Genomic DNA, 13,905 nt, shown 5'->3' on the forward strand with positions numbered 1-13,905 from the left:
ACCACAGACAAGAATGAAACCCAGGCTAGTCATGGTGGCTCACACCTGTAATTTTAGCACTTTGGGTTGCTGAAGCAAGAGAATTGCTTGAAGCCAGAAGTTTAAGACCAGCCTACCCAACACAGCAAGACCCCTGTCTGTACAAAAATAAAAGTTAAAAATTAGCCAGGCATGGTAGTACGTGCCTGTGGTCCTAGCTACTCAGGAAGCAGAGGTGGGATGATCACTTGAGCCCAGGTGTTCAAGGCTGCAGTGAGTCATGATCACACCACTGCACTCCAGCCTGGGCAATGGAGCAAGACTCTGTCTCTTTCAAAAAAAGAAAGAAAGAAGGAAAACCAAAGCTAGAGTGAGCCAAGTGTGAGGAATGCAGGATGCAGAGGAAAATCTCTGCCAGGCTTAACAGGCTAGGCCTGGAATTCTTTATTCTTCATTCAGAAGCCACACCTTTGCTCTCATTTGCATGTCTTATGTATATTCACATGTATATCTCATCCTCTCGACCCCTGCAGCCTTTTCACTGAGCACCTGCTTCCGTGTGATGTCTCAGTATGTGAGCCCTGGGTCCCCAATCCCTTCAATTTTTCTCTGACTTTGAGAACATCTCCTTCATCTCTGAGCCTCAGTTTCTCCATTTTCACAAATATATAGAGGCAGCATATCCAATGGATAGAAACAGAGATAACAGTTCTTCCAGTTCCTGGCCCTGTCACTTAGGACAAGCTATTTGATTCCTCTAGGTTTTCTTTTCCTCATCTGCAAAATGAGGCCAGTATGGTTTACCTCACATGTGGAAGGATTAAAAGAGATAATCGACATAGTCAACTAGACCCCATAAATGATGGCTTCTCGTGTTTATTATGGTAGCAATAAAATTTAGTTCTGTGATGCACCGTCTTGGGCTGGTCTCTATTACCAGATTATCAAACTCCTTGGGTCCAGTGTCATATCATGTTTGTTGATTTATCTCTCCCTTAATTCTTGCACCCCTCATTACAATGGAGGGCAACTGATTAGGAACTGCATAGAGAGCCCACAGAGCTCACACCCAGTGCTGGCCTGACTTGGCATAGGCTCACTGGCCTGCAGCTGGGAGCAGTGGATCCTCTTGCAAAAGCTGAGGGGGTTGCCATTGTTACAAACAGTGGCTTTCTATGGAGGCATCATCCAGCCGAAATCCCTTGCCACAGTGGCAGGTGAATGACAGGATTCCTGGAGAGCACTCACCACCTGACTGGCAGCTCCAGAGACCCATGGGGCTGCTGCCTTGGCTAAGAAATCCCTACTGAACTCTATGCTCAGCTGGAAAATGAGCATGTCCTTGGAACTTCTCAGGCAAGGCAGGCTGCCTCGAGTTTGCTGTCTCTGTGGGTAGCTGTATCCAGCAGCCCACAGTCCCTGAGACCCTGTGACAGGCTTTTGTGGCTCTCCATAAGCCAGCCAGCCAGGCCCCTGTCCAGCCTGCCTGTGACTGTGCTCCCTGTAAAGTGTGCTCCCCACCCGCCTCCAGCAGGGTACAAAGGCATTGTTAATAGACCGTGGCAGTCTCATTTGTAGACTCTATTCATCCGGCAGCCAAGAATGATATGTCCTGATACTCCCTCTCTCCTCCCACCCGCCTTTCCCCTTTCTCCCCCCTTTCCCCCTTCCTTTTGCCTGGAGAGTGATTTGTCTGTGTTATGGGTTGGCCTGACAAACCATTCCACATTAGCAGCTGAGATGTTGTTTGAAATGGGAAAATTGCTGGCAAACTGCTCCATTAGCGGTTCCAGTAACAAATACTCTGTTCCCCCAATGAAGATGAGATCGCAGAGGCACAAATTAATACGACTGTCTCCCCAACTCTGCAGCGGGGATTACTCTTCAAGATGAATGGGTCCATCCTAGCCGGAAATGTGCATCCACTAGCTGTCAGCTTCAAGGGAGCCCGTTCCTCCCATCTATCCCTTTTGTTCCCCCTACATCCCCTGCCATACATATGTGCGTGTGTCTTCCCAGCTGAGGGTTTGGGGAGCATCGAGGCCAAACGAGGAGGTGATGAAAAGATGTGCACCTTGGAGAGAAGGGAGATGGATAAGGATGAGATCCTGAGCCTGGGCCAGGGTGCCATTCATCACCCCTAATAGAGGCCTCTGCCTCCCCGACATGCCTGTTTCCCACCACACCTGTTCGTGGTGACAGGAAGTCATTTGAGAGACGAAAGAATAAAGAATGGAAATGCTCACTCATTCCCCATGGCCTCTTCACTTCCAAGGAAGTTCTGGGCCCTGGGCCTGCAGCATCTCTTGTTCCTTTCAAAGTGATAGGAGAGGAAGCATTTCAGAAAACTCCATAATAGCTTAAAACCACAGATTCCAGCAGCAGCCCAGGGGAGTGGTCCAGTCTGGACCCCTGGGCCTCACAGGATATCAGGGAGCCAGTTTGATGAATGACAGGCTGGGAGCCTAAAGATGTTAAGGCTGTTTCTTGAGTGTGTTAAGATAGCCCATGGAAAAGCCCAGAAATGAAGTCAACCATTGACATTTCTGCCCCATTAGCAGTGTGGCTGAGTGTTTAGCTGAACAGTGACATGGTTCCATGACAGATAAGCGTTGCTGGCCCATGGTCCATCTCTTTACCCTTCTTTTTATCCCTTTGACTTATTCTGCATTCTTGGTTACTTCTGCAGCTTTCTCTGAAGAAGACAGCGGCCGCCAAAGGCAGTTTATAATAAGCAAGAATCAAAAATCCGCAAGGAAAGGTCATCCCTTCCAGCTTTCTCCAAGGGGAGTTAGACCCTTGGATGGGGGCTCCATAGACTAGGACCTGAGTTCTCTGCCTGGTGCATTGTTTTGCCTGATCTCCCGCAACCAGAACATGTACCTGTGACAAGAGAGACCTCCCTGTCCTTCAGACCTGAGAACGCAGTAGCCCTCAATGACCATTTCCTGACAGGTGGATGGTTAATGGACCCTTCTCTGTTCTGTTTCCCAGACGCCTAGAACAGAACTCCATCAAATCCATCCCTGCAGGAGCCTTCATCCAGTACAAGAAACTGAAGCGAATGTAAGTTTCCCCTGGGGAGCAATGAGCCCAAATGTTTTCCATTTCCGGGGTCATTTGCAATGTGTAGTGGGCAGCCTGTCCAGGTGATAGACCACGTCCATTCATCCTGGGCAGTTCTGTTTCAGACCTTGAACACTCTCCTAAGCTTGGGAGGTAAGATGTGGAAGTGTTGCCTGGAGATTGTGAGGTATGTGGGCTTGGATGTGTAGAGCTAAGAACCTCTCCAACTAGAGCAAAGTAAAATTATCTGTGTGGGAGGTAAAGATGGATTAGCCTAGAAAACCCATATCACCGTTTTTGTCACTTGGCTCTAGTGATGTGGACCTAAAATAAGAGTTTCAGCAGAGACGTGATGTCCCCTCAGCTGTCTATACCACTGTCACCAATATCCCTACAACCATGCATACATTCGTATAACAAATACCGAGTGAATGTCTGCTACAACCAAGGATCTATGGGTAGAGCAGTGAACAGAAAGCAAGTCTGCTCTCATGGAGCTTATATTCGAGTGGGAGAACACAGAAAATAGAGGAACAAATACGAGAAATCAGAATATCAGTGGTGGTGGGAGGATCTTTTAGGTAGGTGTGCCCATGAAGGTCTCTACGTGCAGGTGGCCTACAGGAAGGAAGGGAGTGAGCACAGAGCTCTCAGGAAAGAATGTTCCAGGCAGCAGAAAGAGCAAGGGAAAGGCCATAAGGAGCCTGCATCGATGGTTTGTGGAATAGCAAGAAGGAGCAGAACAAGTGAGGGGAGACGATGAGGCTCATGTTGGAAAGGTTTGTACTAGATCACATGGCCTCCTTAGACCATGGTACAGACCTTCTGTTCTTCCTGCATGAAATGAGAAGCCTTGGAGGGTATGGTCAACATGTGAGCATCCCCTACATCCCCATTAGCTCTGTAAGTCACATCACTCCACCACTGCATTACATCACTGCCAGGCGACATCAACCCTGCTGTTCCTTCCTCACCGCAGCAGCTTTGATGGCACCGTTGCATCACTGCCCTCATGCCCACCATGTGACAATGTCATCATTCTTCCCCATCCCATGATGACCTTGAGCACTATTCTGTGAGTCACTCAGAGCTGAGAGTCTCTGAAGGGAGGCCAATAGGATTCAGAAACAGCTTAACCATTGCCATCACAGGTATTAAAATTCTGGACAGATACCCCTTCCCTTTTTCAGCCTAAGAAATCATTTAGTAGGCCAGATGCAGTGGCTCACACTTGTAATCCCAGCACTTTGGGAGGACGAGGCAGGCGGATCACAAGTTCAGGAGTTTGAGACCAGCATGGCTAACATGGTGAAACCCCGTCTCTACTAAAGATACAAAAAAAAAAAAAAATTAGGCATGGTGGTGCACGCCTATAATGCCAGCTACTTGGAAGGCTCAGGCAGGAGAATCGCTTGAACCCGGGAGTCGGAGGTTGCAGGGAGCAGAGATCACGCCATTGCACTCCAGCCTGGGTGACAGGGTGAGACTCCGTCTCAAAAAAAAAAAAAAAAAGAAATTATTTATTAGAGTCAGGAAACAAAGTTGCTGTTTTCATTCCATTTATTCTTTTTGCACCCCCAGCCACAGCACCCTCCCACAGAGAAAAGAGAAATATGCATGGACTCATTCCTGTTTTTTATTCCGCACGAGGCTGATTCATTGCTTTCCCTTGAGTGGGAGGGCCCACATGAAAGAGGTTAAGTGTCTGCTGATTCCTTTTATGTTAAAAACAAATATCTCTGCGAAACAGTGGCATGGGTAGGCTTTACCCTTAGATCTCAGGAAGCCAACTTCCCATCTCCCTGGAAATCCAAACCAAACAAGCTTTTCTCCTGGTGCAATTCCAGAAGTGGAAACCAACATAATGAGGCAGCTCGAAGCACGTTCTTCTTCCCTCCCCTTGGCAGCATTCCTGCTGGAGGAGCTGTATAAATATAGGCCTTAATATTTAAAACCTCGGGCCATTAATCTCCTGGTGTCCCTGCTTCCCCAGCTCGCTCTCCATGCACCCCCCCAATTCATTTTTAAAGCTCAGCTTGATTATGCAGCCAGATAGTAATTTCAGTGAAAAATGACAAGTTCAGTCACTGCCCCAACCTATATCTCTTGCATGATTTAAGTTACTGCTCTAATTTTTTGTGAAGTCCAGGTAATTTAAAGCTTGACTATGTTTTACTGTTCCTTCTCCATCCTATTGGACTTACCATGATCTGTGCATTCAAAATTCATAAGACCTTCTCAGTCACGACCTGGAAAGTGAATTTAATTTTTGATCACTTATGATGCTACTGATATTTATTATGATGCCCTTTTTTCCCCCAAGAGGATGGCAATAGAGAAGAGAGTGCACTTAAAATTTTTCAAGTAATGGAACTTCAGAAACCTAGACTCAAGTGCAATCGATGGCTTGGGAGAGGGAGGGTCCCTGGTGAGAATGGATTTCAAAACCCTAATTTCTCCAAAATATACGTGACCAGTTTATCCCTAATATCTAACAAAAAGAAGTTTCCCCATCAACTACAGGTAAACCACATCCTGTTCTTCTCTCTTACCAAAAAAAAGAAAAAAGGAAAAAGGGGAGAGGGAGGAAAAAAATTCTCCCTGACTGAATGGCTTTGTCCCTGCCTGTTCCTAGTGGTCATCTTAGTATAAAAAACATTTCAGGTACAAACTAAAAGGTTGAGTATTCCTTATCCAAAATACTTGGGGCCAAAAGTGTTTCAGAGTTCTGAATTTTTCAGATTTTTGAATATTTTCACATACATAATGAGATATCTTGAGAATGGGATCCAAATCTAAATATGAAATTCATTTATGTTTCATATACACCTTACACACATAAGCTGAAGGTAATTTATACAATGTTTTTAATACTTGTGTGCATGACACAAAGTTTTGACTGCAACCCGCCACCTGAGGTCAGGTGTGGAATTTTCCACTTGTGACATCATGTCAGTGCTCAGAAAATTTCAGATTTTGAAGCGTTTCAGATCTTGGATTTTTGGATTAGGGATACTCAGTCTGTATCAAAGCAGAGAAGCCACAGAGAAGCAGTAGAAGGCACTGGAGACAGCTCCACAGTCTTGCAAGGTTAGTTAACTGGTAGGCCTGACACCTGGGCTACCTGTATTATTGGTAGAATGGGGTGTTGGGAGTTCTTTTCTTTTACACGCTTTTAGGCAGAGCAGCTTACTCCACAAGCTCCAAGACTTCCTAGCATCTCACACATATTCCCTGCATGACCTTTGTAGGCACTTGAATTTGCCACCTCTATTCTGAACAGTCTGAAAAAGCTACCCCTTCTTGGTCATCCAGTTTATAAGCCCCAGGGGACGAAGGTGGGTCTGAGACCATTTTCTAAAACATCATGGCCTGAAGTATATGAGCCAGGTACCACCTAAATGGGAATCACCTAGAGATGTGTTGCATATACACATTCCTAGCCCCTACCCCCGGACCCTACAAATTGGACTCTCTGCAGTGCATTTTAATCCACACCCTCATGAGATGTGAGAAGCACCGGTCAGGGGTAATCCGAGTGCCCAGAATCAGTTCTAGGGGCAGCTGCTATGGCTAGGGGCAGGGTTAAGCATGGAGGTCAGTGGGCAGCTAGAGTCATCTCCCGTCTGCCTTTCAGTTCAGTGCCCTGTGTTGTGCATTTATCACAGCAAAATAGCAGAGAGGGCCTTGAGCTGATGGGAGACTTGAGATGCTTGCTCTGTGCCCAAATGGTTGTGTCGGGTCACTTAGGGCTCCAGGTACTTCAGCTCTCAGGGTTGCTGTTTCCTGCTTGCGGAATTAAGAATTAAGACCAAGTGTGCCAGATGTTCTCACTTACATATGGAATCTTTAAAAAGCCAAACTCTTATAAGCAGAAAGTAGATTGGTGGTGTTCAGAGGCTGGTGGGGCGGGGGTGGGGTGGAGATGAAGATGAGGGAGATGTTGGCCAAGGCTACAAAATTTCAGTTAGACAGTAGGCATAAGTTCAAGAGATTCATTGTATTACACAACACGGTGAATGTCGTTACCAACAACATGCCGTATACTTGAAAATAGCTCAGAGAGTAGATTTTAAGTGTTCTTACCACAAATAAATGATAAGTATGTGAGGTAATGCATATGTTAAATAGCTTGATTTAGCTATTCCGTGATGAATGCATACATCAAAACATCAAGTTTAACACAGTGGTTTCCTAAGGGAAAAAAAAAAAAAGAACAACAGCAACGAAAATGGTGTTACACACCAAATATGCATACATTTTTTAGTCAAGTGCAGTAGTGAAAAAGGAGGAAAGACTAGAACAAGGAATTTGATCTGTAACTGTGAACAGTCCATTGAGAGAACTCACTACCTCTGGACCAGCCTAAGTATACAGTTTTTATTATAATAATAAAAAGAGAAAGTGACCGAGGTCAATTCCCAGCTAAACTATCACTTTTCCAATTCCCACTCCCCATCATCTCCAAACTATGAGGCATCTCACCTCATACTCTAGGGAGAGATGGGTCCAAAAAAGTCTAGTTGTGGACCGAAAACCAGTTTGCTCTCCCAAAGCTAAAGCAGAGGGTTTCCCTGCTAGCCACACAGCTTCCTCTTGCAACTAGAAGTCTCAGCACCTTGAAGGGACGATTCATAATCAGGGGAAAAAAGACAACACAGGCCCTCCCGCTAGTCCAGTCTGAACAGATCCTTCGTGCTTGCCTGGAGTGCTTTGCATAGGCAGCCACACTGAGGGCAAGTAAGATTAGGATAATCCTGGGTATTTGCTTGTTAAGACCCTTAAACAAAACCGGAGTGCTGAAGAAAAGCCGAGTGTAAGCTGTCGAGTTTGCGAGCGCAATCTGCAGATTTGTTGGAGGCAATTTTGCCAGCTAAAGGGATCAACTAGACAGCTGTGCCGAAGAAGCCTTAACCTGTGAAATATCTTTCAAAGCACAGGCTTTAGAGGCAGAGAGGGGAGGAAGCAGAGGCCTCAGCAAAGGTTGTGGCATGGTCCTTTCGAAGTCTGTTAGAAGAAGGAAGAAAGCGGGCCCAGGGAGATTTCCACTGCAGTGCTTAAGAGGCTGGGAGGCTGGAGTGTCTGGCCTCGCTGGAGGCAATTGCTTAAGAATTTTCTCAGTTGTACTTTTTTTCTCCATATTCTCTCCTTACCTCCTTGTTGACCCTCCAAGACCCCAGCTCTCCCTCTTCTGCACAAAAGCAAAGACCCATTGATTTATCTTGTTAAAGGAAAAGAGCTGGAGAGGTTTGTTGTCACAGGAAATTGGAGCATCTCTCCTTCCAGTGGCAGGAGCCCAGAGGCCATCCCTGAGCTAATGACTCTGAGGGAAAGTATTTCCCCCTCAGTGAAGGGCCATTAGCAAGAGCCAGTGTCTGGATTCTCAGAAGTCAAGGGGATGCCAGCAATTGGGCAGCCTCAGGGCCCCTGGGAAGGAGCCAGGGTAGAGGAGATTCCTGTGCCCCTGCAAAGCCAGGTTAGCTACCTCGGGGCCCAGGCCCAGCATTAATAAAATCCTCTTGGCCCACCGCATCCCTCTTGCTCACATTATCCAAAGCCTGGGACATTCTTACGCCCTGGGCTTGCTCCCAGATGAAGAGCACACTGCCAGCCATAGACAAGCCCACATCTCCAATGCGTCTCCTGAGAATCCCATGATGTGCTTACATCGCACAGCCTAGAGCTTGCACTGAACCAGAGACTTAAGTCACTGCTGAAAACCTCCTTTCAGGTCAGGGAGGAAAAGTCACTGGGGAGGTGAAATGACTCAGGACTTTCTGGGAGAAAAACGAGCAGCTGCCGAGGCATGAAGCATGATGATGCCTAAAGGAACCCTGGCCTGTGGTTGGTTGGGTGAAGCTGGTTCCTGTTTCATCTGTACCATTAATTGCTTGGTGATGAGATGTAAGGTTCTAATTTGGCTGGGCTCAATTTTCCACCTATAAAGTGATGGCTTACGTGTTCACAGCCTCATGTCCAAATCAAGATGCCCCTGGTGAGTATTCTTTGAAAACCAAGAAGAGTGATGTAAATGTGGTGCGCTTTATCACGAGGTAGTTGAAGTGAAGGCTCTCAAAGCTTCTTCTCTTGCACTATGAATAAATGAATTGTTTGACTGATTAATTAATCCTTACCATTGTGAATGCCTGAAATGCTTGATTCACACTTAGAAGGGACAGTTATCACATCTTTGAGCCATGTTCTCAGACTTTGCCGTTAACGTTTTCAGAGACATCAGCAAGAATCAGATATCAGACATTGCTCCAGATGCCTTCCAGGGCCTGAAATCACTCACATCGCTGTAAGTGGGGGCCGAGTTGGGGGCTGAGAGGAGGGGTATGGGGGGCGCCTGAGGGAAGAGGGACATGGCCATATTTTTCAAGAGGTGTTTATCAAGACTTTATGTTCCCTTACACACTTGTGGCAACCTGGTAAAAGAAACAAATATTTCTTCAGGGGAAATTGATCTTGGGGAATATTTCTACAACCCAAATGCATTATTTTTATTGATTAAGTGCCTAGCAGCTTTCCCAGTTATTGGCTTCTAATTCGAATTCATCTTCTACTCTAACCTCACGTCCCCTCCCACCCCACATACCACCACAGCGCTGTCTTTCAGCTGTAAGGAGAGATGGTGATACGTGTTTATTACTGCTGTGTCTGCCCTCACCCGCTTACGTGGCCTTGCCAAGTGAAGAGCTCCTTTTCTTCTGCTGAGTTTCAGGCTTTCTCTCCAGACCACCCTCACGGCCATTGTCCTAAGAAAACATCCACCCCATCCCATAGCCCTTCCTATCTTTGATTTTGAAACCCATAGGCAGCCCACTGGTTGGTACCAAAGCTTCACCCACCAGGGGTTCCGAGACCCCTGCAGGCAGGAAGGTATAGAATATCCTCATTCTGTCAGTGACTCATGGGTGACATAGGAAAGTCGCTTGAGCCTTCTTTGCATGCTTCTTAGTCAGCAGGATGGGGACAATGATCCCATTCCCACCTAACACATCCAATGATGATCATGCGTGCAGTAAAACAATGACTGGCAGCATTTACTGAGCACTGACTGGGTACCAGATGCTCTCCTAGGACTCTGAGGGGTTTAGTCCTCATCACAACCTAAAATATAAAATCTATTGTCATCTCACTTTTACAGCTAAAGAACTTGGGCCAGCTAAGCCCCACCGAGATGGAATTATTATCTGTTTTGTTCCCAGATGTATCCCTAGGACCACAAACTCTATTTAGCATAGAGTTAATATGGCAAAAAAAAAAAAAAACTTGCTTTATTCAACTATTTATTTATTCATAAATGTAATTTAGCCAAAGTCCACAGTAACTGGTAGAAAAGGCAAGATTTGAACCCATGCTGTCTGGCTCCAGAACCCACATTCTTTATCAATCTGTCTATATTTTGCCTCTCCGTGCAACCTGTTTACTTAATTTATGAGTGGGCAGGTAACAAGATGCACATTTTCCCCCTACCTGGCACCATCCCCCCAGGAAAGGGATGAGGACTGGGAAGTCTCTGATTTCAGCTGTTGCCTGCTGCTTGCAGAGTAAATTAGTTTCATTTATCGAATAGAACATCTGGCTGGGATATCAGAGATGGGACCATGTGTGAGATTAGTGTCTGCTTGTGCTGAAGATCACAGAGGAGAAGGGAGATGGGCCGTCTGCCACCAAGATCCTGTCTCTGCCCCCACCTTCCCTCTTCCCCTGTCTGGTTTCCCTTAGCCGGGATTTGGAGACAGTCTGAGGGCATTGAGGTGCTTCCTGTCTCTTAGGAAAAGGAATTCAAAATCTGCTTGCCAGACATGAAATTGGCATGCTGCTGCCCGATTCTGAAATATATGTGAACGTTGTTTGTGGAAAGCACCTCTCACTCGCAATTTATTCATTCATACGTGCAGTAGATGCCTACTGTGTACTGGGCTGTATTATAGACACCGCAAGTATGGCGGTGAACTGGACACACGAGACCCTTGGCCTCACAGAGTTTACAGTTGAACACAAACACACCCAATCCCAGCTTAGGAGCAGCCAAGGTAAAGGGCTGGAGAGCCTTTACCCTTACCTGTGCATTCATTCATTCATGTATTCATTCAGTCAGCAAATATTTATTGTGCTAGACCCTTTTGGGGGGTCTAGAGACCCAGTCATGAACAGCCATGCAACGTTGCTGCTACACTCATAGAGCTGACATGCAAGGAAGCTGGGAGGTGCAGGGGAGGGAGGCAGGAAACATTAAAATCAAATAACTATTTACATAATATAATGTGACATAAGGGTAAGTGGTATGAAGAAATTAAAGTAGGGTAATCAGGTGGTGTAAAACATTAACTGAAATATTAAAGAGACACCTCCCAAGGAAGAAATGTTTGAGCTCAGAAGGCAAGAAGAAGGTAGTCAAGGCAAGACCTGGGGGCAGAAGCCAGGCAGGTCTACATGCACATACCCGAGGTAATCACACAGGCAGGAGAGCCTCAGCCTGCCTCCACCTGCCAAGGTTTTTGTTGCTGTTGTTGTTTTGAGACAGAGTCTCACCCTGTCGCCCAGGCTGGAGTGCAAATGGCACTGTCTCAGCTCACTGCAACCTCCGCCTCCCAGGTTCAAGCGATTCTCCTGCCTCAGCTTTCCTAGTAGCTGGGATTACAGGTGCCCACCACCATGCCTGGCTAATTTTTGGTGTCTTTAGTAGAGACGGAGTTTCACCATGTTGGCCAGGCTAGTCTCGAGCTCCTGACCTCCTGATCCACCTGTCTTGCCTCCCAAAGTGCTGGGATTACAGGTGTGAGCCACCACGCCCAGCCCAGGGAGGGGTTTTAACGTACTGGGCTCAGAGGCCTCCAATCCCAAGGTGTGGCAGGTGGTGTGAGGATCCCTAAGCCCCCCAGCTTCTGCTACACTAGAAGTCCTGACATCAGCTGAGACGGGCAGACAGTGACATTACTACATTTGGCACAGTAAGCGGTGGGGCATTAATATGAATTACAAATGTGTGCCTGAGCCATCATGCTGACTTTTATTTAGTCATTAATTTGTTGAAACATTAATGAAACACACCCGCAGGCTGATGGAGACACTCACCCTTCACTCCCAGTGGCGTCTGGAAATGGGGAGTTTGGTTTATCGCGCCCATTTACCATTTCCGCATCCTAATATTTTGTCTCCTCAAAGAAGGATAACAGCCGGGATCGTGATCCAAGTGAAAATTGAATATTGCTTGCATTCCATGCGCTTTAGGGCTCTGGAGAGGACTTAAGAAAAACGACCAAACCCTCTTAGGTCAGTTCCCTGGGTCACAGAGGAGGCTGGACCCAAGAGACAGCAAAGTCTGTGCTGTGAATGTGAGCAGAGAGAGGCCAGCAGAGCTTCTCCGGTGCCTGTACACAGCGCCAGCAAGGGCCAGGCACAGAGACACCCCTGAGCACTGCGCTGGAGTGGGAGACCCAGGAGTCTTCCTTGCCAGGTCTCGCCAAGACATCAAAGACAAGGCCCATGAATCAGAGATACCAGTATGAGCATCCCTGAAGGCCCTAAAGAAAAAGGGGTAAAAGTGTTCTGAGTTCCTGGGTTCCTGGAACTCGAAGAATAGGAGAAGCGGGTAGAAAGTAAAAGCTTCCATTGCCGTGAGACAGCAAAGCTCCCTAGTTGTTCCTGAGAGCCAGTCCTTGACTCAGCAGTCCCTGTGCCATCTGGAGATGACCCCAGATGCACAAAGCCCTGTCTAGATGGATGATTAAATGACTCAGCTTAGGAATTCCTAAGATGCAAAGGGATATTAAAAAGAAACGTTCTATAGGCTGGGCTCAACCTGATCAATATCCATTGAAGACACAGGGCCAGTCTCCCACACAGTGTATTTATTGCTAGGGTGTGAGTCATATTAGCAGCTTAGGGAGACACCACAAAGAGACCGCTTCTCCTGTTGTGGATTACATATTGGGCTAGGCTGCCCAGGAGTGGAGCAGGATAGAGCCCATTTCTCCTCGCCTCGCGGACAACCTGCCCCTCCAGCCCCTGGCTGCTCTTGGCTGCTTCTGTCTGGCTGATGAGAAGGGATTAGGCAGGCCGTGGAAGGGGTTGTCCTGAGATCTCACACCCAGAAGTGGCCGAGGTGATGGCTCCCTGCTGGAGTGGGTTCCTGTGGCCGCACATCCGCGGTGATTGATGTCTTCTCCTGCTGTCTTTCAGGGTCCTTTATGGGAACAAGATCACCGAGATTGCCAAGGGACTGTTTGACGGGCTGGTGTCCCTACAGCTGCTGTGAGTAGGAACCTTTTCACTGTTTGTATCTCTGGTACTATTGGAAGACTCCCACCTGAAAACTTTGAGCCATGCTCTGGAGAGCTCTTTTGACTTTAGGCAGACAAAAGAGAAGAGAAATTTTGAGCTGTCCGTGCTTTACCTCCATTTCCTATTTTTGTGAAAGGAGGGCCAAGGAGTGGGCAGAGGAAGACCGAGGTCAGTGTGCAAAAAGCCACATGATACGGCTGGGGACCCTTTCCCAGGCGTGAAGATACTAAGCACAGGGTTTGGGGCTAGAAATATGAAAAAGTCAAATCCAACAAAAAGGAAAACATTTTGCAGGAGTGTGCTAAGAATTTAGGGAACTAAAACATTCACACATCAAATTCCAGTACTAAACTGAGACAAAGCTGCTGATGGACATGTGACCTTGGAGAAGGGTGGGGGTGAGGGGAATTCAAGAGGAACATAATCAGTCACCAGTGTGACTCCATCTGGGAAAGATAGGGTGGAGAGGAGTGTTTACTTAATTTAAAGGAAGGTGGTTGCCTCGAATTTTAAGCTCAGGAATTATTTGTTTGCATTTATTTCATTCTGGTCATTTGAGCTTAAATG

General features: G+C 46.8%; 1 protein-coding gene across 3 annotated transcripts in view; it reads left to right on the top strand.

Annotated features, from left to right (window-relative positions):
• Positions 1-13,905, top strand: part of SLIT3 (slit guidance ligand 3) — a 627,018-nt gene that overhangs the window by 496,510 nt on the left and 116,603 nt on the right. For all 3 annotated transcript variants that reach the window (XM_032252688.1, XM_032252689.1, XM_032252690.1), the window contains 3 exons: positions 2,974-3,045; positions 9,275-9,346; positions 13,237-13,308. In XM_032252688.1, the coding sequence (XP_032108579.1) occupies positions 2,974-3,045; positions 9,275-9,346; positions 13,237-13,308 (216 nt within the window). The remainder of the gene's footprint in view (positions 1-2,973; positions 3,046-9,274; positions 9,347-13,236; positions 13,309-13,905) is intronic.

The sequence above is a fragment of the Sapajus apella genome, unplaced genomic scaffold, assembly GCF_009761245.1.
Source record: "Sapajus apella isolate SASKATOON/1434 unplaced genomic scaffold, GSC_monkey_1.0 scaffold79, whole genome shotgun sequence".
NCBI lineage: Eukaryota > Metazoa > Chordata > Mammalia > Primates > Cebidae > Sapajus > Sapajus apella.